The following is a 26588-nucleotide window of genomic DNA, read 5'->3' as shown; positions in this document are numbered from 1 at the left end:
TTTGGGGTTTTTGGGATTTTTGGGATTTTTGGGATTTTTATGGGGTTTGATGGTTTTGGGGTGATTTTAGGGTATTTAGGGTGTATTTAGGGTCTCACCTGCACATATCCCATGTAGGCCTGCACCCCCCCCACCCGTGCTGCCCAATCAGCTCCGGGCACGGGGATCGGGGGTTTTCGGGGCGGATTTGGGGTTTTTGATGTTTCTGATGTTTGGGGTTCTTTTGGGGTGATTTCGGGGCGTTTTTGGGGTCTCACCTGCACGTGCCCCATGTAGGCCTGCACCACCTGCAGCCCGTGCTGCCCGATCAGCTCCCGCACCAGCCCGATCCCTTTCTGGTTGGCCGCCACCTGTGCCCGCAGGTCGGCCAGGTTGTCCCGCAGGTTCCGCGTCCCCGAGCAGCCGGGGACGGAGCCGGGGGCCAGCAGGGCCTCGGTGACAGCTGGGGACAGGGACAGGGACAGTGACAATGACAGGGACAATGAGGGGACAGGGACAGGGGCCAGCAGCGCCTCGGTGACAGCTGGGGACAGGGACAGGGACAGTGACAATGACAGGGACAATGAGGGGACAGGGACAGGGGCCAGCAGCGCCTCGGTGACAGCTGGGGACAGGGACAGTGACAGTGACAATGACAGGGACACCCACTGGGGACAGTGACACCCCCTGGGGACGGAGCCAGGGGCCAGCAGCGCCTCGGTGACAGCTGGGGACAGGGACAGGGACAGTGACAATGACAGGGACACCCACTGGGGACAGTGACACCCCCTGGGGACAGAGCCGGGGTCCAGCAGCGCCTCGGTGACAGCTGGGGACAGGGACAGGGACAATGAGGGGACAGGGACAGGGGCCAGCAGCGCCTCGGTGACAGCTGGGGACAGGGACAGTGACAGTGACAATGACAGGGACACCCAATGGGGACAGGGACACCTCCTAAGGACAGAGCCAGGGGCCAGCAGGGCCTCGGTGACAGCTGGGGACAGGGACAATGACAGTGACAGTGACAATGACAGGGACAGTGACAGGGGCCAGCAGGGCCTCGGTGACAGCTGGGGACACACAGGGGACAGTGAGGGGACAATGACAGTGACGGTGACAATGACAGTGACACCCACTGGGGACAGGGAGAGGGACAGGGGTGAGCAGGGCCTCGGTGACAGCTGGGGACAGGGACAGGGACAATGAGGGGACAATGACAGGGACAGGGGCCAGCAGCGCCTGGGTGACAGCCGGGGACAAGGACAGGGACAGGGACAGAGGACACTGAGGGGACAATGACAGGGACACCCCTTAAGGACAGAGCCAGGGGTCAGTGGGGCCTTGGTGACAGCTGGGGACACAAAGGAGACACTGAGGGGACAGTGACAGTGACACCCACTGGGGACAGGGACAGGGACAGGGACAGGGACAGGGGCCAGCAGGGCCTTGGTGACAGCTGGGGACAGGGACAGTGACAGTGACACTGAGGAGACAGTGACAGTGACAGTGACAGGGACAGGGACAGGGACAGTGACACCTCCTGGGGACAGGGACAGGGGCCAGCAGGGCCTCGGTGACAGCTGGGGACACAGAGGGGATGTCCCCAATATCCCCTCAGTGTCCCCATGTGCCACCTTGCTCCTGGAACTCCCCGTTGGTCACCAGTTTGAAGGACAGGAACACCTTTGTCCCCAGTGTCCCCAATCCCCTGGCTGTCCCCAATGTCCCCAGTGTCCCCAGTGTCCCCTCAGTGTCCCCAGTGTCCCCAGTGTCCCCCCAGTGTCCCCAGTGTCCCCCCAGTGTCTCCCCAGTGTCCCCTCAGTGTCCCCAATGTCCCCACTGTCCCCACTGTTCCCCCAGTGTCCCCCCAGTGTCCCCCCAGTGTCCCCAGTGTCCCCCCAGTGTCCCCTCAGTGTCCCCCCAGTGTCCCCAGTGTCCCCAGTGTCCCCCCAGTGTCCCCCCAGTGTCCCCACTGTCCCCAATGTCCCCAGTGTCCCCCCAGTGTCCCCAGTGTCCCCCCAGTGTCCCCAGTGTCCCCACTGTCCCCAGTGTCCCCAGTGTCCCCAGTGTCCCCCCAGTGTCCCCAGTGTCCCCAGTGTCCCCAGTGTCCCCCCAGTGTCCCCCCAGTGTCCCCATGTCCCACCTTGCTCCTGGAACTCCCCGTTGGTCACCAGTTTGAAGGACACGAAGGCCGCGCCCTCCTGGGCCAGGCTCTGCGAGTGCGGCGGCATCGACCCGGGGCTGGAGCCGCCCACGTCGGCGTGGTGACCACGGCTGGCCACGAAGAACACGGGGCGGGGCACACCTGGCCAGAACACCTGGGACAGGTGACACTGGGGTTAGGGACATGGGACAGGTGACACTGGGGTCAGGTGTGGTGACCACGGCTGGCCACGAAGAACACGGGGCGGGGCACACCTGGCCAGAACACCTGGGACAGGTAAGGGTGACAGTGACACTGGGGTCAGACACCTGGGACAGGTGGCACTGGGGTTACACAGGTGACACTGGGGTCAGGGACATGGGACAGGTGACACTGGAGTTAGATAGGTGACAGTGGGTTAGGGACGTGGGACAGGACACCTGGGACAGGTGACACTGCAGTTAGGGACATGGGACAGGTAATGGTGACATTGGGGTTATACACCTGGGACAGGTGGCACTGGGGTTACACAGGTGACACTGGGGTCAGAGAGGTGACACTGGGCTTAGGGACATGGGACAGGTGGCACTGGGGTTACACAGGTGACACTGGGGTCAGGGACATGGGACAGGTGACACTGGGTCAGGCGTGGTGACCACGGCTGGCCACGAAGAACACGGGGCGGGGCACACCTGGCCAGAACACCTGGGACAGGTAAGGGTGACAGTGACACTGGGGTCAGACACCTGGGACAGGTGGCACTGGGGTTACACAGGTGACACTGGGGTCAGGGACATGGGACAGGTGACACTGGGTCAGGCGTGGTGACCACGGCTGGCCACGAAGAACACGGGGCGGGGCACACCTGGCCAGAACACCTGGGACAGGTAAGGGTGACAGTGACACTGGGGTCAGACACCTGGGACAGGTGGCACTGGGGTTACACAGGTGACACTGGGGTCAGGGACATGGCACAGGTGACACAGGGGTTACACAGGTGACACTGGGGTTACACAGGTGACACTGGGGTCAGAGAGGTGACACTGGGGTCAGGGACATGGGACAGGTGACACTGGCATCAGACACCTGGGACAGGTGACACAGGGGTTACACAGGTGACACTGGGGTCAGGGACATGGCACAGGTGGCACTGGGGTTACACAGGTGACACTGGGGTTAGAGAGGTGACATTGGCGTCAGACACCTGGGACAGGTGACACTGGGGTTACACAGGTGACATTGGGGTCAGGGACATGGGACAGGTGGCACTGGGTCAGGTGTGGTGACCACGGCTGGCCACGAAGAACACAGGGAAGGGAACACCTGGCCAGAACACCTGGGCACAGGTGACACTGGGGTTAGGGACATGGGACAGGTGACAGTGACATTGGGGTTAGGGACATGGGACAGGACACCTGGGACAGGTGACACTGCAGTTAGGGACATGGGACAGGTAATGGTGACATTGGCGTCAGACACCTGGGACAGGTGACACAGGGGTTACACAGGTGACACTGGGGTCAGGGACATGGGACAGGTGACACTGGGTCAGGTGTGGTGACCACGGCTGGCCACGAAGAACACGGGGCGGGGCACACCTGGCCAGAACACCTGGGCACAGGTGACACTGGGGTTACACAGGTGACATTGGGGTCAGGGACATGGGACAGGTGACACTGGGGTGAGACACCTGGGACAGGTGACACTGGGGTTACACAGGTGACACTGGGTTGCACACCTGGGGACAGGTGACATTGGCGGGGGGGGCTGAAAACCCCAAGGACACCCGACCTGGACACCTGGGGGGGGACAGACAGGTGTCCCCAGGTGTGTCACAGGTGTCCCCAGATATGTCCCCAGGTGTCACAGGTGTGTCACAGGTGTGTCCCCACCTGTCCCAGGTGTGTCACTCACAGGTGTGATGACGGCCAGGTCAGGCAGGTGGCTGCCCCCCTGTCCCAGGTGTCCCCAGGTGTGTCACTCACAGGTGTCCCAGCTGTCCCCAGGTGTGTCACTCACAGGTGTGATGTCACCTGTCCCAGGTGTGTCACCTGTCCCAGGTGTGATGTCACCTGTCCCAGGTGTGTCCCAGGTGTGTCACTCACAGGTGTCCCAGGTGTGTCCCAGGTGTGTCACTCACAGGTGTGATGTCACCTGTCCCAGGTGTGTTGCTCACTCACAGGTGTGATGTCCCCTGTCCCAGGTGTGTCCCTCCCTCCCTCCCTCACTCACAGGTGTGATGACGGTCAGGTCGGGCAGGTGGCTGCCCCCCTGTCCCAGGTGTGTCCCAGGTGTGTCCCAGGTGTGTCACAGGTGTGATGTCCCCTGTCCCAGCTGTGATGTCACCTGTCCCAGGTGTGTCCCAGGTGTGTCCCAGGTGTGTCCCAGGTGTGTCACCTGTCCCAGCTGTGATGTCACCTGTCCCAGGTGTGTCCCAGGTGTGTCCCAGGTGTGTCCCAGGTGTGTCCCAGCTGTGATGTCCCCTGTCCCAGGTGTGTCCCTCCCTCACTCACAGGTGTGTCCCCAGGTGTGTCACTCCCTCCCAGGTGTGTCGTCACCTGTCCCAGGTGTGATGTCCCCTGTCCCAGGTGTGTCCCAGGTGTGTCACTCACTCACAGGTGTGTCCCAGGTGTGTCCCAGGTGTGATGTCCCCTGTCCCAGGTGTGTCCCTCCCTCCCTCCTTCCCTCCCTCACTCACAGGTGTGATGACGGTCAGGTCGGGCAGGTGGCTGCCCCCCTGTCCCAGGTGTGTCCCAGGTGTGATGTCCCCTGTCCCAGGTGTGTCACTCACTCACAGGTGTGATGTCCCCTGTCCCAGCTGTGATGTCCCCTGTCCCAGGTGTGTCCCTCCCTCCCTCACTCACAGGTGTGATGACGGTCAGGTCGGGCAGGTGGCTGCCCCCCGCCCGGGGGTGGTTGCTCAGGATCACGTCTCCTTCCCTCAGCTCCGGGCCCAGGTTACGGATCTGGGGGGGGGGGACGGGGGGGTGAACCCCAAACCCACCCCGGGAACCCCAAAATCTCCCCAGGATCCCCAAATCCCCCCCAGAAATTCCCAAATCTCCCCAAATACACCCAGGATCCCAAATCCTCTCCCAGAACCCCCAAATCCCCCCAAATTTCCCCTCCCCGGAACCCCCAAATCCTCTCCAGAGCTCCCAAATCCCTTCCAGGACCCCAAAGCCCCTCCAAGACCCCAAATCCTCCCCAAATCACCCCAAATTCCCTCTGGGATCCCCAAATCCTCCCCAAATCACCCCAAATTCCCTCTGGGATCCCCAAATCCTCCCCAAATCACCCCAAATTCCCTCTGGGATCCCCAAATCCTCCCCAAATCACCCCAAATTCCCTCTGGGATCCCCAAATCCTCTCAAATCACCCCAAATTCCCTCTGGGATCCCCAAATCCTCCCCAAATCACCCCAAATTCCCTCTGGGATCCCCAAATCCTCCCCAAATCACCCCAAATTCCCTCTGGGATCCCCAAATCCTCCCCAAATCACCCCAAATTCCCTCTGGGATCCCCAAATCCTCTCAAATCACCCCAAATTCCCTCTGGGATCCCCAAATCCTCCCCAAATCACCCCAAATTCCCTCTGGGATCCCCAAATCCTCCCCAAATCACCCCAAATTCCCTCTGGGATCCCCAAATCCTCCCCAAATCACCCCAAATTCCCTCTGGGATCCCCAAATCCTCCCCAAATCACCTCCTGAACCCCCCAAATCCCCTCCAGGACACCCCAGGATCCCAAATCCCCCCCCAAATCTCCCCCAGGAACCCCCCCAGATCCCCCCACGACCCCAAATTCCCCCCCTGGGATGCCCCCAAATCTCCCCAAATCCACCCAGGACCCCCCAAATTCCCTCACCTGGAACTGCACGGCTCCTGCACGGCCCTGGGACCCCCCCAAACCCTCCCCAAACCCACCCAAATCTCCCCCAAATCCACCCAGGACCCCTCAAATCCCCCTGGGGCCCACCTGAGCACACCTGGGACCCCCCAGATTCCCCCAAAATCTCCCCAAAATCCCCTCACCTTGAACTGCACGGCTCCTGCATGGCCTCGAGACCCCCTGGGACCCCCCAAATCCCCCCCAAATGGCCTCACCTGGAACTGCACGGCTCCTGCATGGCCCTGGGACCCCCCAAATCCCCCCAAATCCCCCCCAAATGCCTCACCTGGAACTGCACGGCTCCTGCATGGCCCTGGAGACCCCCAAACCCACCCGGGACCCCCAAAATCCCCCCAGGACCCCCCAAATCCCCCCCAAATGGCCTCACCTGGAACTGCACGGCTCCTGCATGGCCCTGGGACCCCCCAAATCCCCCCAAATCCCCCCCCAAATTCCCTCACCTGGAACTGCACGGCCTCCTGCATGGCGCCCAGGTGCACGGGGATGTGGGGGGCGTTGGACACGAGCCCCCCGTCGGGCCCCGAACAGGGCGCAGGAGAAGTCCAGGCGCTCCTTGATGTTGGTGGAGATGGCCGTGCGCTGCAGCGTGCGCCCCATCTGCTCTGCGGGGACACGGGAGCCTCAGCGGGGACCCCGAAACCCGGGGGGACCCCTGGGAACCGACCCGGAGACCCCGGGACCACCCCGGGACCACCCCGGGACCAGCCCGGGACCACCCCGGGACCCCCAGCCCTGGGTCTGCCTCGAGGGATGGGTTTGAATTGAGGGGTCCCTGTGGGGACACGGCAACTTCAGGGGGACCCCAAAAATGGGACAGGGCTGGGGACCCCCCAAGGACCATCCCAGAGACCCCCGGGACCACCCTGGGACCTCCTGTGCTGGGTCTGCCTTGGAGAGATGGGGGGGATGAATTGGGAGATGGGGGAATGGGGGGGGATTGTGATCGTGGGGACCCCCAGGGACACCCCAAAAACCGGGCAGGGCTGGGGACCCCCAAGGAACCACCCTGGGACCACCCCAGAGACCCCCGGGACCAGCCCAGGACCCCCAGCCCTGGGTCTGCCCCAAGGAGATGGGGAGGTGGGTTTGAATTGAGGGGTCCCTGTGGGGACACGGCACCCTCAGGGGGACCCCAAAAATGGGACAGGGCTGGGCACCCCTCAGGGACCACCCTGGGACCACCCCAGAGACCCCCGGGACCAGCCCGGGAACAGCCCGGGACCCCCAGCCCTGGGTCTGCCTCGAGGGGTGGGTTTGAATTGAGGGGTCCCTGTCTTTGGGGACCCTCAGGGGCACCCCAAAATCCGGGGGTACCCACAGGGACCAACCCAGAGACCCCCGGGACCACCCCGGGACCCCCAGCCCTGGATCTGCCTTGGGGAGATGAGGGAATGGGGGGGGATTGTGATCGTGGGGACCCCCAGGGACACCCCAAAAATGGGGACACCCCAGGGGGACCCCCAGGGACCAGCCCAGAGACCCCCAAGGCCACTCCAGGACCACCCAGGACCCCCCAAAGCCCCCTCAAATCCCCCCAAATTCCCCCAAAGCCCCCCCAGCGATGCTGATGAAGCCCCAAGAGACCCCTCAGGACCCCCCAAAGCCCCCCCAAAGTCTCACCCGCGATGCTCATGAAGCTCCAAGAGACCCCCAAGAGACCCCTCAGGACCCCCCAAATCCCCCCAAAGCCCCCCCAGCGATGCTGATGAAGCTCCAAGAGACCTCTCAGGACCCCCCAAAGCCCCCCCAAAGCCCCCCAGGACCCACCTGTGATGCTCATGAAGCCCGAGGACACCCCTCAGGAGCCCCCAAATCCCCCCCAAAGCCCCCCAGACCCCCCCCAGAGCCCCCCAGGACCCCCCTGCGATGCTCATGAAGCCCCAAGAGACCCCCAAGAGACCCCTCAGGACCCCCCAAAGCCCCCCCAGACCCCCCCCAGAGCCCCCCAGGACCCCCCTGCGATGCTCATGAAGCCCCAGAACACCCCTCAGGACCCCCCAGAGCCCCCCAAATCCCCCCCAAATCCCCCCAGGACCCACCCGCGATGCTCATGAAGCGGTGCGAGAACACCGACAGCGCCACCGGCTCCAGCCCCGCGCCCAGGGCGGGCGCCGCGCCCGCGGTCACCTCGATGCTGATGTCCCCGAGGGCGGTGACGCGCGCCACGCAGCCCGGCTCCACCACGATCGTGCTGGGGGGCACGCGGTCACCTCGGGGTGCCCCCAAACCCCCCCGGGGTCCCCCAAACCCCCCTCGGGTGCCCCAAACCCCCCCGGGGTGCCCCCAAACCCCCCCGGGGTGCCCCCAAACCCCCCGGGGTGCCCCAAACCCCCCCGGGGTGCCCCAAAACCCCGCCGGGGTGCCCCAAAACCCCGCCGGGGTGCCCCAAACCCCCCCGGGGTGCCCCAACCCCCCCGGGGTGCCCCCAAACCCCCCCGGGGTGCCCCAACCCCCCCCGGGGTCCCGTGGGTCATCCAGGGGTCACCTCGGGGTCCCCCAAACCCCTCCAGTGGTGCCACCCCAGCCCAGGGCTCCCCGTGTCCCCCACAGCTCCTTGGGGTCCCCAGGGGTCACCTCGGGGTCCCCCAAACCCCTCCTAGTGTCCCCCCCACCCCCCCCCATGCCTGGGTCTACCCTGTCCCCCCCCGTCCCCCTGTCCCTGTGTCCCTGTCCCATCCCTGTCCATGTGTCCATGTGTCCGTGTGTCCATGTGTCCGTGTGTCCGTGTGTCCGTGTGTCAGCTGTTGGTGTCGATGATGATGGCCGGCCCGGGCAGGGCGTGGTCCCTGTCCCTGTGTCCCCATTGTCCCATCTGTGTCCCTGTCCCCTGTCCGTGTGTCCCTGCTCTCCCCCTGTCCCATCCCTGTCCCTGTCCCATCCCTGTCCGTGTGTCCGTGTGTCCGTGTGTCCGTGTGTCACCTGTTGGTGTCGATGATGATGGCCGGCCCGGGCAGGGCGTGGTCCCTGTGTCCCCATTGTCCCCCTGTCCCCTGTGTCCCTGTCCCATCCCTGTCCGTGTGTCTGTGTGTCCGTGTGTCCCCCTGTCCGTGTGTCACCTGTTGGTGTCAATGATGATGGCTGGCCTGGGCAGGGCGTGGTCCCTGTCCCTGTGTCCCCATTGTCCCCCTGTCCCTGTCCCATCCCTGTCCCATCCCTGTCCGTGTGTCCGTGTGTCCGTGTGTCCGTGTGTCACCTGTTGGTGTCGATGATGATGGCCGGCCCGGGCAGGGCGTGGTCCCTGTCCCCTGTGTCCCCCTGTCCCTGTCCCCTGTGTCCCTGTCCCATCCCTGTCCGTGTGTCCGTGTGTCCATGTGTCCGTGTGTCCGTGTGTCCATGTGTCCGTGTGTCACCTGTTGGTGTCGATGATGATGGCCGGCCCGGGCAGGGCGTGGTCCCTGTCCCCTGTGTCCCCATTGTCCCCCTGTCCCCTGTGTCCCTGTCCCATCCCTGTCCGTGTGTCCGTGTGTCCATGTGTCCATGTGTCTGTGTGTCCGGGTGTCACCTGTTGGTGTCGATGATGATGGCCGGTCAGGCCAGGGCATGGTCCCTGTCCCCTGCCCCCATTGTCCCATCCCTGTCCCTGTCCCCTGTCCGTGTGTCCCTGCTCTCCCCCTGTCCCATCCCTGTCCCTGTCCCATCCCTGTCCCATCCCTGTCTGTGTGTCCGTGTGTCCGTGTGTCACCTGTTGGTGTCAATGACAATGGCCAGCCCGGGCAGGGCGTGGTCCCTGTGTCCCCATTGTCCCCCTGTCCCCTGTGTCCCTGTCCCATCCCTGTCCGTGTGTCCGTGTGTCCGTGTGTCCCCCTGTCCGTGTGTCACCTGTTGGTGTCGATGACGATGGCCAGCCCAGGCATGGCGTGGTCCCTGTCCCCTGTGTCCCCATTGTCCCCCTGTCCCCTGTGTCCCTGTCCCATCCCTGTCCGTGTGTCCGTGTGTCCGTGTGTCCATGTGTCTGTGTGTCCGTGTGTCCGTGTGTCACCTGTTGGTGTCAATGACAATGGCCAGCCTGGGCATGGCGTGGTCCCTGTGTCCCCATTGTCCCCCTGTCCCCTGTGTCCCTGTCCCATCCCTGTCCGTGTGTCCGTGTGTCTGTGTGTCCGTGTGTCCCCCTGTCCGTGTGTCACCTGTTGGTGTCGATGATGATGGCCGGCCCGGGCAGGGCGTGGTCCGAGCCCAGCTCCCCCAGCAGGAACACGGGGGTGTCCTGGTACCCCCCCTCAAAATAGCACCGGGTCACCTGGGGGGGGACATTCGGGACATTGGGGTCACCCCTGCGTCACCTGAGGGGGGGGGGGGGACATTGGGGACACACCTGGGGTCAGCCCTGGGTCACACGGGGGTGTCCCGGTACCCCGCCTCAAAGTAGCACTGGGTCAGCCCTGGGGTCACTTTGGGTCAGCCCTGGGGTCACCTTGGGTCAGCCCTGGGGTCACCTTGGGGTCACCTTGGGGTCACCTTGGGGTCACCCCCAGACCCGAGCTCCCCCCAGCCCCCCCTTCACCGTCTGCCCTTGGGGGGGGCTTGGGCATGGGTTCGGTGCCCCCCCCCCCCCATCCCGGGTGCCCCCCCCCAGTGCCCCCCCCCCCGGTGCCCCCCCCCCCGGGTACCCCCTGTTCCCTGTGCCCCCCCCCATCCCGGGTGCCCCCCCCCCAGCCCCCCCTCACCGTCTCCACTCTCGGGGGGGTCCCGCGGGGTCCCAGGGGGGGCTCGGGCACGGGGTCGGTGCTGCCGGTGCCCCTGACCCGCAAATCATCCACGAGCACGGCCCGGCCCGGGATGGTGAAACCAAACTCCTGCTGGTACCTGGGGACAGGGGGACATGGGGACATGGGGACAGGGACAGGGACACACAGACAGGGACACAGGGACAGGGACACACAGACAGGGACACACGGACAGGGACACACAGCCCGGCCCGGGATGGTGAAACCAAACTCCTGCTGGTACCTGGGGACAGGGACAGGGGGACATGGGGACATGGGGACATGGGGACAGGGACACACAGACAGGGACACAGGGACAGGGACACACAGACAGGGACACACGGACAGGGACACACAGCCCGGCCCGGGATGGTGAAACCAAACTCCTGCTGGTACCTGGGGACAGGGACAGGGGGACATGGGGACATGGGGACAGTGACACAGGGACAGGGACACACAGGGGAGCGTCAGCCACAGTGACACCAGGACAGGGACAGGGGGACATGGGGACAGTGACAGGGACACACAGACAGGGACAGTGACACACAGGGGAGCGTCAGCCACAGCGACACCAGGACAGGGACATGGGGACAGGGACATACGGGGAGGGGACAGGGACACATGGGGGGGACAAGGACACTGACCCCGGTGGGACAGGGACACACTGACAGGGGAAAGGGACAGACAGAGAGAAGGGATTGGGGGGCTGGGATGGGAGGATTGGGACAGCACTGGGACAGCACTGGGGGCACTGGGACGGCACTGGGGGCACTGGGATGGCACTGGGGGCACTGTGACAGGTTGGGTGGCACTGGTGGCACTGTGACAGGTTTGGTGGCACTGTGGTGGCACTGGTGGCACTGTGACAGGTTGGGTGGCACTGTGACAGGTTGGTGGCCCTGGGATGGCACTGGTGGCCCTGTGGCAGGTTGGTGGTGGCACTGTGACAGGTTTGGTGGCCCTGTGGTGGCCCTGGTGGCCCTGTGGCAGGTTGGTGGCCCTGTGGTGGCACTGGTGGCCCTGTGGCAGGTTGGTGGTGGCCCTGGTGGCCCTGTGGCAGGTTTGGTGGCACTGGTGGCCCTGTGGCAGGTTTGGTGGCCCTGTGGTGGCCCTGGTGGCCCTGTGGCAGGTTTGGTGGCACCGGTGGCCCTGTGGCAGGTTGGTGGCCCTGTGGCAGGTTTGGTGGCACCGGTGGCCCTGTGGCAGGTTGGTGGTGGCCCTGGTGGCCCTGTGACAGGTTTGGTGGCACTGGTGGCCCTGTGGCAGGTTGGTGGCCCTGTGGCAGGTTTGGTGGCACTGGTGGCCCTGGTGGCCCTGTGGCAGGTTTGGTGGCACCGGTGGCCCTGTGGCAGGTTGGTGGCCCTGGGATGGCACTGGTGGCCCTGTGGCAGGTTGGTGGCCCTGTGGTGGCCCTGGTGGCCCTGGGGTGGCCCCGGTGTCACTCACCTCTCGGTGAAGGCCCCCAGGAAGTCGCCGGCGCCGCAGGTGCCCGGCCCGGGCGGGTGTCCCTGCGCTGACACCATCAGGGCGCAGTCGGTGCCCTCGTAGCGCAGGTGCAGGAACGGCTCCGTGCGGATCTGAGCCCTGCGGGGACACGCGCACACCCTGGCACCCTGGCACCCTGGCACCGTGTCCCCAGTGTCACCCTGGCACCGTGTCACCAGTGTCACTGTGTCACCAGTGTCACCCTGGCACTGTGTCACCCTGGCACCGACACCCCGGCACCGTGTCACCCTGGGACCATGTCACCATGTCACCCCGGCACCGTGTCACCAGTGTCACCAGTGTCGCCATGTCACTGTGTCACCCTGTCACCGTGGCACCAGTGTCACCGGTGTCACCATGTCACCATGTCACCCTGGGACCAACACCCCAGCACTGTGTCACCCTGTCACCAGTGTCACCGTGTGACACAGGCACTGTGGCACCCTGGCACTGTGTCACTGGTGTCACCATGTCACTGGTGTCACCCTGTCACCGGTGTCACCCTGTCACCGTGTCACCGTGTCACCGTGTCGCCATGTCACTGACACCCCAGCACTGTGTCACCGTGTCACCGTGTAACCGTGTCACACAGGCACTGTGTCACCACTGTCACCCTGTCACCCACATTGTCACACGGGCACTGTCACCATGTCACCCACACTGTCACGCGGGTGTCCGGGCACTGTGTCACCGTGTCATCATGTCACATGGGCACCCTGTCGCCCTGTCACTACATCACACTGCCACCGTGTCACCAGTGTCACCCTGGCACCCTGTCACCAGTGTCACCCTGTCACCCACACTGTCACACGGGCACCCACATTGTCACATGGGCACCGTGTCACCACTGTCACTGTGTCACCCTGGCACCAGCGTCACTCTGGCACCATGTCACTGCCACCATGTCACCACCACCACCACGTCACCCTGACCCTGCTGTCACCACATCACGCTGGCACCAGTGTCACTGTGTCACCCTGTCCCCGTGTCACCACCACTGCGTCACCCTGTCCCCATGTCACTGTCACTGTGTCACCCTGTCCCCGTGTCACCGCCACTGTGTCACACTGGCCCTGCTGTCACTCTGTCTCCAGTGTCACTGCCACCATGTCACCCTGTCCCCAGTGTCACCCTGTCCCTGGTGTCACCCTGGCCCTGTGTCACCGCATCACCCTGTCCCTAGGCTGTCACTTCATCACCCTGTTCCCATGTCACCCTGTCCCTGGTGTCACCCTGTCCCTGGTGTCACCGCCTCCCATCCCTGTCCCTGGTCACCCATTCTGGGTGTCCCCTGTCCCCACGCCCCCATCCCTACTGTCCCCGCTGTCCCCTGTCCCCATGCCCCCATCTTTGGTGTCCCTGTCCCCACTGTCCCCGCTGTCCCTGCTGTCCCCAGTGTCCCCTGTCCCTGATCCCCAGTGTCACTGATGTCCCCATCCCCACTGTCTGCAGTGTCCCCTGTCCCCATGCTCCCATCTCCAGTGTTCCCTGTCCCCAGTCTCCATCCTTGCTGTCCCCTGTCCCCGATCCCCGGTGTCCCCAATGTCCCCATCCTCCCATCTCCAGTGTCCCCAGTGTCTCCAGTCCCCTGTCCCCATCCCTGGTGTCCCCTCTGCTGTCCCCTGTCCCATCCCCAGTGTCCCCTCTCCCCTCTGTCCCCACTGTCCTCTGTGCCCATCCCCGCTGTCCCCTCTGTCCCCACTGTCCTCTGTGCCCATCCCCAGTCTCCACTGTCCCCAGTGTCCCCTGCCCCATCTCCAGTGTCCCCTGTCCCCATCCCTGCTGTCCCCAGTGTCCCCATCCTCCCATCTCCAGTGTCCCCAGTGTCTCCAGTCCCCTGTCCCCATCCCTGGTGTCCCCTCTGCTGTCCCCTGTCCCCATCCCTGGTGTCCCCTCTGCTGTCCCCTGCCCCATCCCCAGTGTCCCCTCTCCCCGCTGTCCCCACTGTCCTCCGTCCCCATCCCCGCTGTCCCCTCTGTCCCCACTGTCCTCTGTGCCCATCCCCAGTCTCCACTGTCCCCAGTGTCCCCTGCCCCATCTCCAGTGTCCCCTCTCCCCACTGTCCCCACTGTCCTCAGCCCTGATCCCTGCTGTCCCCTGTGTCCCCTGTCCCCCCTGTCCCAGCTGTCCCTGATCCTCGGTGTCCCCAGTGTCCCCATCCTCCCATCTCTGGTGTCCCCAGTGTTCCCTGTCCCCATCCTCAGTGTCCCCTCTGTCCCCTGTCACAATCCCCGCTGTCCCCGCTGTCCCCATCCCTGCTGTCCCCACTGTCCCCACTGTCCCCAGTGTCCCCTGTCCCCATCCTCAGTGTCCCCTCTGTCCCCTGTCCCCATCCCCGCTGTCCCCACTGTCCTCAGTGTCCCCAGTGTCCCCTGTCCCCATCCCCACTGTCCCCACTGTCCTCAGTGTCCCCTCTGTCCCCTGTCACAATCCCCGCTGTCCCCGCTGTCCCCATCCCTGCTGTCCCCACTGTCCCCACTGTCCCCAGTGTCCCCTGTCCCCATCCTCAGTGTCCCCATCCTCAGTGTCCCCTCTGTCCCCTGTCACAATCCCCGCTGTCCCCACTGTCCTTGCTGTCCCCGCTGTCCCCATCCCTGCTGTCCCCACTGTCCTCAGTGTCCCCTGTCCCCATCCTCAGTGTCCCCTCTGTCCCCTGTCACAATCCCCGCTGTCCCCGCTGTCCCTGCTGTCCCCACTGTCCTCGCTGTCCCCGCTGTCCCCACTGTCCCCAGTGTCCCCTGTCCCCATCCTCAGTGTCCCCTCTGTCCCCTGTCACAATCCTCGCTGTCCCCACTGTCCTTGCTGTCCCTGCTGTCCCCATCCCCGCTGTCCCCACTGTCCTCAGTGTCCCCAGTGTCCCCTGTCCCCATCCTCAGTGTCCCCATCCTCAGTGTCCCCTCTGTCCCCTGTCACAATCCCCGCTGTCCCCGCTGTCCCCATCCCTGCTGTCCCCACTGTCCCCAGTGTCCCCAGTGTCCCCTGTCCCCATCCTCAGTGTCCCCATCCTCAGTGTCCCCATCCTCAGTGTCCCCTCTGTCCCCTGTCACAATCCCCGCTGTCCCCGCTGTCCCCATCCCTGCTGTCCCCACTGTCCCCAGTGTCCCCAGTGTCCCCTGTCCCCATCCTCAGTGTCCCCATCCTCAGTGTCCCCATCCTCAGTGTCCCCTCTGTCCCCTGTCACAATCCCCGCTGTCCCCGCTGTCCCCTGTCCCCCCGCCGCTCCCTCCCGCCCCCATCGCGGCTCTGTCGCGCTGTCGCGCTGTCGCGCTGTCGCGCTGTCTCTCACGGTGCGAAGCCCTGAGCGCTCAGCGCGTCCCGGCAGCGCCGCTCCAGCTCGCGGAGGCGCGCCTCGAGCCGCGGGAACGCGCCCGGGCCGTACGGGAGCGCGCACGGCTCCTGCTCCTCCTGCACCGCGTCCGCCAGCGCCAGCCCCAGCGCCGAGAGCAGCCCGCTGTGCCTGCGGGGAGGGGACAGCGCTGTCACCAGGGGACACCGCGGGGACACTGCGGGGACAGCCCGGGACAGCGCCGGGACAGCGCCGAGAGCAGCCCGCTGTGCCTGCGGGGAGGGGACAGCGCTGTCACCAGGGGACACTGCGGGGACAGCCCGGGACAGCCCCGGGACAGCGCCGAGAGCAGCCCGCTGTGCCTGCGGGGAGGGGACAGCGCTGTCACCAGGGGGACACCGCGGGGACATTGCGGGGACACCGCGGGGACAGTGCCGGGACAGCCCCGGGCCATCCCTGTCCCCGTCCTGGGGACACCCCGTCCCAAAGGCGGGGACACTCCAAACCCCCCGCGCCCCCTCCCCAGCCCCAGCCCTACGGGGGGGTCGGGGTCAGGGTCAGGGTCAGGGTCGGGGTCAGGGTCGGGGTCGGGGTCAGGGTCAGGGTCAGGGTCGGGGTCGGGGTTGGGGTCAGGGTCGGGGTCAGGGTCAGGGTCAGGGTCAGGGTCCGGGTCAAGATCAGGGTCGGGGTCGGGGTCGGGGTCAGGGTCAGGGTCGGGGTCAGGGTCGGGGTCGGGGTCAGGGTCGGGGTCGGGGTCGGGGTCAGGGTAGGGGCTGGGGTCAGGGTCAGGGTCGGGGTCAGGGTCAGGGTCGGGGTCGGGGTCAGGGTCAGGGTCCGGGTCGGGGTCAGGGTCGGGGTCAGGGTCGGGGTCGGGGTCGGGGTCGGGGTCGGGGTCGGGGTCAGGGTCAGGGTCAGGGTCGGGGTCGGGGTCGGGGTCGGGGTCGGGGTCGGGGTCAGGGTCAGGGTCAGGGTCGGGGTCGGGGTCTCCAGGCCCCCCCAGAGGGGAATCCCCGGGGACCCCCCCAGTCCCGCCCCCACCACGGGAGTCCCCGCCCCCCCCACCCCAAAGGGTGGCTCCCCACACCCCAAACCCCAACACGGGGGTCCTGGAGCCCCCTGCCCACCCTGAGGGTCCCCGCGCCCCCCACCCCATCCCGGGGGTCTCCGCGCCCACCCAGAGGGTGCCTCTGCTCCCTGCCCATCCCGGGGGTCTCTCATGCCCCCCACCGACCCCAGGGGCCCCCCAGCTCCCCGCTCATCCCGGGGGTCCCCAGGGGTCTCCCCACACCCCCTGCCCACCCCAGGGGTCTCCCCATGCCCCCCACCCATCCCGGGGGTCCCCACGCTCCCCACCCCACCCCGGGGGTCTCCCCGCCCACCCTGAGGGTCCCCGTGCTCCCACCCCACTCTGGGGGTCCCCCTGCCCCCTGCCCGTTCCGGGGGTCTCCCCGCCCACCCAGAGGGTCCCCGTGCCCCCACCCCACCCTGGGGGTCTCCCCACGCCCCCTGCCCGCCCCGGGGGTCTCCCTGCCCATCCCGGGGGTCCCTGTGCCCCCTGCCCACCCCCCGGGGGTCTCCCCGCCCACCCTGAGGGTCCCCGTGCCCCCTGCCCGTTCCGGGGATCTCCCTGCCCATCTCGGGGGTCCCTGTGCCCCCTGCCCGCCCCGGGGGTCTCCCTGCCCATCCCGGGGGTCTCCCCACGCCCCCTGCCCGCCCCGGGGGTCTCCCGCGCCCCCTCCTCACGTACTTGTGAATGAAGACGCGGGCCATGCCCAGCGTGCGGGCGATGGCGCACGCGTGCTGCCCCCCGGCGCCCCCGAAGCACGCCAGCACGTGTCGCGACGCGTCGTGACCCCGCGCCTGCCGCCGCCACCAGCGAGGGGACACCGCGGGTGACACCGCTGCCACCCGCCGAGCGTCCCCGTCCCCACCGCCCGGGGGGCTCCCCCTCGGGGGTCCCGCACCTGCGTCAGGGCGCGGATGGGCCGGCACATGGCCTCGTTGGCCACGCGGATGAAGCCCAGCGCCACCTCCTCCACCGAGAACTTGTCACCATCAGCGGTGTCGCCGCCGTCGGTGTCGCCGCCGTGTCCCCGGAAGGCGCGGATGGTGGCAGCCAGCTCCCGGAAGGCCGCCACGGCCGTGTCGCGACAGAGGGGCTGGTCCTCGTCGGGACCGAAGATGCGCGGGAAGAACTCGGGGAGCAGCCGGCCCAGCGCCAGGTTGGCGTCGGTGACAGTCAGGGGACCCCCTGGGGACAGCGGGGACACCGCGGGGGTCAGGGGACACAGGGGACATGGGGGGGGTCAGGGGGACACGGGGACACCGGGACAACAGGGACATGGGGGTCAGGGGACAGCCTGGGGACATGGGGGGGGTCAGGGGGACATGGGGACATGGGGACACGGAGACACGGAGACACAGGGACATGGGACATGGGACATGGGGACACAGGGACACGGGGACACGGGGACACAGGGACATGGGGACACGGGGACACAGGGACATGGGGACATGGGGACATGGGGACACGGGGACACAGGGACATGGGGACATGGGGACACGGGGACACAGGGACATGGGGACATGGGGACATGGGGACACGGGGACACAGGGACACGGGGACATGGGGACACGGGGACATGGGGACACGGAGACACGGGGACATGGGGACATGGGGACACGGGGACATGGGGACACGGGGACATGGGGACATGGGGACACGGGGACATGGGGACACAGGGACATGGGGACATGGGGACATGGGGACACGGGGACACGGGGACACGGGGACATGGGGACACGGAGACACGGGGACATGGGGACATGGGGACATGGGGACACAGGGACATGGGGACATGGGGACATGGGGACACGGGGACATGGGGACATGGGGACATGGGGACACGGAGACACGGGGACATGGGGACATGGGGACATGGGGACACGGAGACACAGGGACATGGGGACACGGGGACATGGGGACACGGGGACACGGGGACATGGGGACATGGGGACACAGGGACACGGGGACACGGGGACATGGGGACACGGGGACACGGGGACACGGGGACATGGGGACATGGGGACATGGGGACACGGGGACACGGGGACATGGGGACATGGGGACACGGGGACACGGGTGCTGTCCCTGACTCACCCTTGCGGTAACAGGCAGGGCCCGGGTGGGCGCCCGCGGACTCGGGACCAACCACGTAGAGCCCGGACCTGTGGGGACAGGGGGACAGACAGGGGGACACGGGGACAGACAGGGGGACAGACAGGGGACAGACAGGGACAGACAGGGGACAGACAGGGACAGACAGGGACAGACAGGGGGACAGACATGGGGACAGACATGGGGACAGACATGGGCACAGACAGGGACAGACAGGGGGACAGACAGGGGGACATGGGGACAGACAGGGGGACAGACAGGGGGACAGACAGGGACAGACAGGGGACAGACAGGGACAGACAGGGACAGACAGGGGGACAGACATGGGGACAGACATGGGGACAGACATGGGCACAGACAGGGACAGACAGGGGGACAGACAGGGGGACACAGGGACACGGGGACAGACAGGGGGACAGACAGGGGGACAGACAGGGACAGACAGGGGGACACAGGGACAGGGGGACAGACAGGGACAGACAGGGGGACAGACAGGGGGACACGGGGACAGACAGGGGACAGACATGGGCAGATGTGGGGGACACAGGGACAGACAGGGGGACACGGGGACAGCAGGACAGGCATAGGGACAGATAAGGGGACATGGGGATGGTATGGGGACATGGGGACAGACACAGGGACAGACACAGGGACATGGGGACAGACATGGGGACAGATGTGGGGACACGGGGAGAGACAGCGGGACATGGGGACAGTGGGACAGAGATAGAGACAGACATGGGGACAGTGGGACAGACACGGGGACAGACAGGGGGACACGGAAGGGACAGTGACACTCACGGGTGCCCCTCATTCCACTGGGACACCCCTGGAGCCCCCTCCCCACATTCCCCCCCCCCCCCATCCCTGCAGCCCCCTCCCCAGCCCCCCCCACACCCGGAGCCCCCTCCCCACACCCGGAGCCCCCCCCAGCTCCTGGAGCCCCCTCCCCACACCCGGAGCCCCCTCCCCACCTGAAGAAGAGGCGGGAGCCCCCCCCGGCCGCCACGGTGTTGATGTCGAGCTGCGGGGCCTGGATGGAGACCCCGGCCGTGCTGGCCTCGAACACGTGCTCAAAGTGCCCCGCGAAGCGGCTCACGTCCGTCGAGGTGCCTGGGACACCCCAAAAGTGACCCCAAAAGTGACCCCAAACAGACCCCAAACCCCCTCACACGGCTCACATCTGTAAAGGTGCCTGGGACACCCCAAAAGTGACCCCAAAAGTGACCCCAAACAGACCCCAAACCCCCTCAGACAGCTCACGTCCATCGAGGTGCCTGCAGGGGGACCCCAGAACTGAGAGACCCCAAAAAACACCCCAAAACCAGAGAGACCCTAAAACGGAGGGACCCCAAAACTGAGGGACCCCGAAACTCCCCTCACACGGCTCACGTCCGTCGAGGTGCCTGCAGGGGACCCCAAAACTGCTGCACCCCAAAAATTCCCCATCCCAGCCCCAGACAGACCCCAAAACCAGAGAGACCCCAAAACCACCCCAACCCAAACCCTGTGGGGCTCCCAGTCCCAATGGGACCCCAAACCTCAACGGGACCCCAACCCCCGCGGGACCACCCAGGAACCCCCAATCCCCCGGTGACCCCAACCCCCGCGGGACCCCCACCCTCAATGGGACCCCAACCCCAACAGGGCCCCCAACCCCCCGAGACACCAACGCCCCCCTGAGCCCCTGGTGACCCCCCCCCCATGACCCCAATTCCCCTGTGACCCCCCCATGACTCCCAATCCCAATGGGACCCCCACCCTCAATGGGACCCCCACCCTCAATGGGACCCCCACCGTGTCCCCAATCCCAATGGGACCCCCACCCTCAATGGGACCCCCACCGTGCCCCCAATCCCAATGGGACCCCCACCCTCAATGCAGCCCCACTGCCCCCCTGTGACCCCCGATCCCCCCGAGACCCCCACCCTCAATGGGACCCCCCCGGACCCCAATCCCAATGGGACCCCCACCCTCAATGGGATCCCCATCCCCCTGAGACCCCAATCCCCCCCGATCCCCCCGTGGCCCCCCCGCTGCCCCTGTCTCACCCCCCATGTCGAAGCCGATGACGGGGGTCCCATCCCGGGGGTCGAAGGTGGTCCGGGCGTAGCCCACGACCCCCGCGGCCGGGCCCGACAGGATGGCCCGGGCCCCCCCGAAACTGGCCATGGGGGTGAGCCCCCCGTCCGAGCGCATGAACTGCACCGGGACCCCCTGAAATGGGGCACGGGGGAGTCAGGGGGGGGCTATGGGGTCAGAGCCCCCCATGAACTGCACCGGGACCCCCTGAAAATGGGGTACAGGGGGGTCAGGGGGGGGCTATGGGGTCAGAGCCCCCCATGAACTGCACCGGGACCCCCTGAAATGGGGCACAGGGGGGTCTATGGGGTCTGTGGGGTCAGGGGGGTCTGTGGGGTCAGAGCCCCCCATGAACTGCACCGGGACCCCCTGAAATGGGGCACAGGGGGGTCAGGGGGGTCTGTGGGGCCAGAGCCCCCCATGAACTGCACCGGGACCCCTTGAAATGGGGCACGGGGGGGGTCAGGGGGTGTCCATGGGGTCATGGGGGTCTGTGGGGCCAGAGCCCCCCCGATCTGCACCGGGACCCCCTGAAATGGGGCACGGGGGGGTCACGGGGGGGCTATGGGGTCAGGGGAGTCTGTGGGGTCAGGAGGGGTCTATGGGGTCAGAGCCCCCCATCTAAGCACATGAACTGAAATGGGGCACGGGGGGTCAGGGGGGTCTATGGGGTCAGGGGGGTCTATGGGGTCAGAGCCCCCCCTGAACAGCACCAGGACCCCCTGAAATGGGGCACAGGGGGGTCAGGGGGTGTCCATGGGGTACAGGGGGGTCTGTGGGGTCAGAGCCCCCCCTGATCTGCACCGGGACCCCCTGAAATGGGGCACGGGGGGGTCAGAGGGGTCTGTGGGGTCAGAGCCCCCCATGAACTGCACCGGGACCCTTTGAAATGGGGTTGGGGGGTCTATGGGGTCTGTGGGGCCAGAGCCCCCCATGAACTGCACCGGGACCCCCTGAAAATGGGGTTGGGGGGGTCTATGGGGTCTGTGGGGTCAGAGCCCCCCATGAACTGCACCGGGACCCCCTGAAAATGGGGCACGGGGAGGTCACGGGGGGGCTATGGGGTCAGGGGAGTCTGTGGGGTCAGGAGGGGTCTATGGGGTCAGAGCCCCCCATCCAAGCACATGAACTGAAATGGGGCACGGGGGGGTCAGGGGGGTCTATGGGGTCAGGGGGGTCTATGGGGTCAGAGGCCCCCCCTGAACAGCACCGGGACCCCCTGAAAATGGGGTACAGGGGGGTCAGGGGGTGTCCATGGGGTCAGGAGGGGTCTATGGGGTCAGAGGCCCCCCCCATGAACTGCACCGGGACCCCCTGAAAATGGGGTACAGGGGGGTCAGGGGGGTCTGTGGGGTCAGGGGGGTCTGTGGGGTCAGAGCCCCCCCTGATCTGCACCGGGACCCCCTGTGGGAATTGGGGGGGTCCATGAGGGTCCTGGGGGGGTCCCGGGGGGGTCCCGGGGGGGTCCCGGGGGGCTCAGCAGAATTGGGGGGACATTGAGGGGGCTCAGGGAGGCCCATGGGGTGGGAGGGGGCCCGTGGGGGGTCTCAGAGGGGAATGGGGCACACGGCAGGGTCTGGGGGGTCCCCGTGCGTCTGTCCCACGTCTGTCCCGTGTCTGTCCCGTGTCTGTCCCGCGTCTGTCCCGCGTCTGTCCCGCGTCTGTCCCACGTCTGTCCTGTGTCTGTCCCGCGTCTGTCCCACGTCTGTCCTGTGTCTGTCCCGCGTCTGTCCCGCGTCTGTCCCGTGTCTGTCCCGTGTCTGTCCCGTGTCTGTCCCGTGTCTGTCCTGTGTCTGTCCCGCGTCTGTCCCACGTCTGTCCTGCGTCTGTCCCGTGTCTGTCCCGCGTCTGTCCTGTGTCTGTCCCGCGTCTGTCCCGCGTCTGTCCCACGTCTGTCCCACGTCTGTCCCGCGTCTGTCCCGCGTCTGTCCCACGTCTGTCCCACGTCCGTCCCGCGTCTGTCCCGCGTCTGTCCCACGTCTGTCCCACTCTTACCCCGGGTCAGTCCCGGGTCAGTCCTGGTCAGGTTCTGCTTTATCCCGGGTCAGTGTCCCCACCCTATCCCAGGTCAGTCCCGGGTCAGTGTCCCTGCTCTATCTTGGGTCAGTGTCCCTGCCTTGTCCCGTGTCTGTCCCACTCTTATCCCGGGTCTATCCCAGGTGTGTCCCCGCTCACCTTTAACCTGTCCTGGAATCCCTGGCAGAAGCCGTGCAGGTACCGGTGCACACCTGGGCTCAGGTAGGCGCGGGTCAGTCCCGGGTCAGTCCCTGCCCTATCCTGTGACTGTCCCAGGTCAGTCCCGTGTCTGTCCCGTGTCAGTCTGTCCCAGGTCAGTCAGTCCCCGCTCACCTTTAACCTGTCCCGGAATCCCTGGCAGAAGCCCTGCAGGTACCTGCGCACACCTGGGCTCAGGTAGGCCTGGGTCAGTCCCTGCCCTATCCTGTGTCTGTCCCGTGTCTGTCCCGTGTCAGTCTGTCCCAGGTGTGTCCCCGCTCACCTTCAGCCCGTCCCGGAATCCCTGGCAGAAGCCGTGCAGGTACCTGCGCACACCTGGGCTCAGGTAGGCCCGGGTCAGTCCCTGCCCTATCCCAGCCCTGTCCCAGGTCTGTCCCGTGTCTGTCCCGGGTCAGTCTGTCCCATTTCAGCCCCGCTCACCTTGAGCCCGTCCCGGAATCCCTGGCAGAAGCCCTGCAGGTACCTGCGCACACCTGGGCTCAGGTAGGCGTCGGCGCAGGCCGTGAGCCCCCGCGGCACCGCCCGCGCCATGCCGGCCACGGCCGAGGACAGCGACACCTGCGAGAAGCCCAGGGACAGCGCCAGGGCCCCCACCTGCTGCTCGTGACCCGGCCACCTGTGAGAGGGGGACACACCTGGGTCACACCTGGGGAACACCTGGGTCACACCTGGGTCACACCTGAGTGTCACCTGAGTGTCACCTGGGGAACACCTGTACCCCAAACCCCACCTGGGAGAACCCCAGGGACAGCGCCAGGGCCCCCACCTGCTGCTCGTGACCTGGACACCTGTGAGGGGACACCTGTGTCACACCTGGGTCACCTGGGGACACCTGAGTCACACCTGAGTCACACCTGTGTCACACCTGTGTCACACCTGAGTCACACCTGAGTCACCTGGTGTGACCCCCAACCGCAGCTGCACAGCTGTCAATCAATCAATCAATCAGCCAATCAATCGATCAGCTGATCAATCAATCAATCAGTAAATCGATCAATCAGGACGGTTGGGGGTGGGGATAACCCCCCTGAGTGACCAGGAGTGACCAGGAGTGACCAGAGTGACCAGGAGTGACCACAGTGACCAGAGTGACCGGGAGTGACCAGGAGTGACCGGGGCCAGACCCTGCCCTGGGTTCCCAGACCCCAAATTTGAGCTTTTTCCCCTTTTTTTTCTCTCTTTTTGACCTCCAGACCCCAAATTTGAGCTTTTTCCTCTCTTTTTCTCTCTTTTTTTGACCTCCAGAACCCCAATCTGGGCATTTTCCTCCCTTTTTTTTTTTCCTCTCTTTTTTTTCACCTCCAGGACCCAAATTTGGGATTTTTTTTTCTGTTTTTAAATCTTTTTTTTTGTTTTTTTTTTTTTTACCTCCTGAACCCAAATCCGGAGATTTTCCTCTTTTTTCGAGCTCCAGAACCCAAATCTGGGCTTTTTCCTCCCTTTTTTTTCCTCATTTTTTCACCTCCAGAACCCAAATCTGGGAAATTTTTTCTCTCTTTTCTCTTTTTCTCTCTTTTTCAATCTTTTTTTTCACCTCCAGAACTCAAATCTGAGCTTTTCCCTTTCTTTTCTCTTTTTATTTTTCTGCCTTTTTTTTTTCTTTTTTTCTTTTTTTGACCTCCAGAACCCAAATCCGGGCGTTTTCCTCTTATTTTCCTCTTTTTTTTTTCTCTCTTTTTTTTTTTTTTTTGACCTTCTGAACCCAAATTTGGGCTTTTCCCTCTTTTTCTATCTTTTTCTACATTTTTTGACCTCCAGAACCCAAACCTGGGGGCTTTCCTCACCTTTTTCCTCTCTTTTTTCACCTCTGGAACCCTAATTTGGGGATTTTACTCTCTTTTCTCTTTTTCTACTTTTTTTTTTGAGCTACAGAATCCAAATTTGAGCTTTTTTCTCTCTTTTTTCCCCTCTTTTTTTTTTTTTTGACCTCCAGAACCCAAACCTGGGAATTTTCCTCTCTTTTTTTTTTCCTCATTTTTTGAGCCCTGGAACCCAAATTTGGTCTTTTTTTCCCCTCTCTTTTTTTAATATTTATTTTTTTTTTTTTTACCTCCTGAACCCAAATTGTGGATTTTTCTCTTTTTTTTCAATATCCAGAACCCAAATCTGGGCATTTTCCCCTTTTCTCCTCATTTTTCAGCTCTTTCCTTTCCCCCCTCTCCCGGAATTTTCTGGGCTCCTCCCATCCGAGGGTTCCGCGTTTCCAGGTGAAATCAATGAATTTAATTAACACTAATTGGGCTTAATTAACGCAAATTTGATGCTAATGAACACCAAATCGCTGCTAATTAACGCCCCGGGGGGGTGGGGCTGGTTTTGGGCTGAATTGGGGCTGAATTTTGGGCAGAATTTGGGGTGAATTTGGGCTGAATTGGGGCTGAATTTTGGGCAGAATTTGGGGTGAATTGGAGCTGAATTTGGGCTGAATTTTGGGCTGAATTGGGGCTGAATTTGGGCTGAATTGGGGCTGAATTTTGGGCAGAATTTGGGGTGAATTTGGGCTGAATTTCGGCTGAGTTTGGGGTGAATTTGGGCTGAATTTTGGGCAGAATTTGGGGTGAATTTGGGCTGAATTTGGGCTGAATTTGGGGCTGAGTTTGGGCTGCTTTTGGGCTGAATTTGGGCTGAATTTTGGGCAGAATTTGGGGTGAATTGGAGCTGAATTTCGGCTGAGTTTGGGCTGAATTGGGGCTGAACTGGGGCTGAATTTTGGGCAGAATTTGGGCAGAATTTGGGGTGAATTTGGGCTGAATTTGGGGTGAATTTGGGGCAGAATTTGGGCTGAATTTGGGCTGAATTTGGGCTGAATTTTGGGCAGAATTTGGGGCGAATTTGGGCTGAATTTGGGGTGAATTTGGGGCAGAATTTGGGCTGAATTTGGGCTGAGTTTCCCCTTTTGCCCAAATTCCTCCATTTCCATGGTTTTCAGGCGAGTTTTTGGACATTTTTTGGATTTTTGGGGATGTTAGGTTGGGGGGCACCTGAGTCACCTGGGGCTCACCTGAGAAACACCTGAGAAACACCTGGGGGGCACCGGGGGGCACCTGGGGGGCACCTGGGGGGTACTTGGGTGGCATCTGGGTCACGAGAAACACCTGGGGGGCACCTGAGACACCTGGGGGGCACCGGGGGGCACCTGGGACCCCCCAAACCCCCTCAGGGACCCCCCAAACCCCCCATTTCTCACACATAGCTGTGCAGCAGCAGCACCGCCAGGCTCCAGGGACCCCCAAACCCCTCAGGGACCCCCAAATCCCCCCCAGGACCCCCCAAACCCCCCCCGTTTCTCACGCGTAGCTGTGCAGCAGCAGCACCGCCAGGCTCCAGGGACCCCCAAACCCCTCAGGGACCCCCCAAACCCCCTCAGGACCCCCCAAATCCCCCCAAAGCCCCCCAAAGCCCCCCAAAGCCCCCCCGTTTCTCACGCGTAGCTGTGCAGCAGCAGCACCGCCAGGCTCCGGATGCCGCGGGCCAGGAGCCGCTCCAGGTCCGCGCGGAGCCGCGACACGTCCAGAGGGCGCTGCAGCAGCAGGGTGACACCCGAGACACCTGGGGGGACACGGGGACAGTCACAGTGTCACCGA

The 26588-nt window shown here is 64.5% G+C and overlaps 1 protein-coding gene across 1 annotated transcript in view; it reads right to left on the bottom strand.

Moving 5' to 3' along the window:
* OPLAH (5-oxoprolinase, ATP-hydrolysing) overlaps window positions 1-26588 on the bottom strand; it is a gene marked incomplete at its 3' end in the record, with an annotated part of 41869 nt that overhangs the window by 8607 nt on the left and 6674 nt on the right. Inside the window, 17 exon segments of the mRNA XM_036404418.1 lie at window positions 258-442; window positions 2123-2297; window positions 4987-5088; window positions 6476-6556; window positions 6558-6637; window positions 8075-8226; window positions 10160-10272; window positions 10700-10838; window positions 12185-12322; window positions 15510-15680; window positions 17257-17369; window positions 17474-17760; window positions 18670-18737; window positions 19662-19800; window positions 20739-20904; window positions 23425-23620; window positions 26430-26553. Coding sequence (XP_036260311.1) covers window positions 258-442; window positions 2123-2297; window positions 4987-5088; window positions 6476-6556; window positions 6558-6637; window positions 8075-8226; window positions 10160-10272; window positions 10700-10838; window positions 12185-12322; window positions 15510-15680; window positions 17257-17369; window positions 17474-17760; window positions 18670-18737; window positions 19662-19800; window positions 20739-20904; window positions 23425-23620; window positions 26430-26553 — 2429 coding nt within the window.

Source organism: Molothrus ater, chromosome 1, assembly GCF_012460135.2.
Source record: "Molothrus ater isolate BHLD 08-10-18 breed brown headed cowbird chromosome 1, BPBGC_Mater_1.1, whole genome shotgun sequence".
NCBI lineage: Eukaryota > Metazoa > Chordata > Aves > Passeriformes > Icteridae > Molothrus > Molothrus ater.
This window is presented reverse-complemented; position numbering and strand designations above follow the sequence as displayed.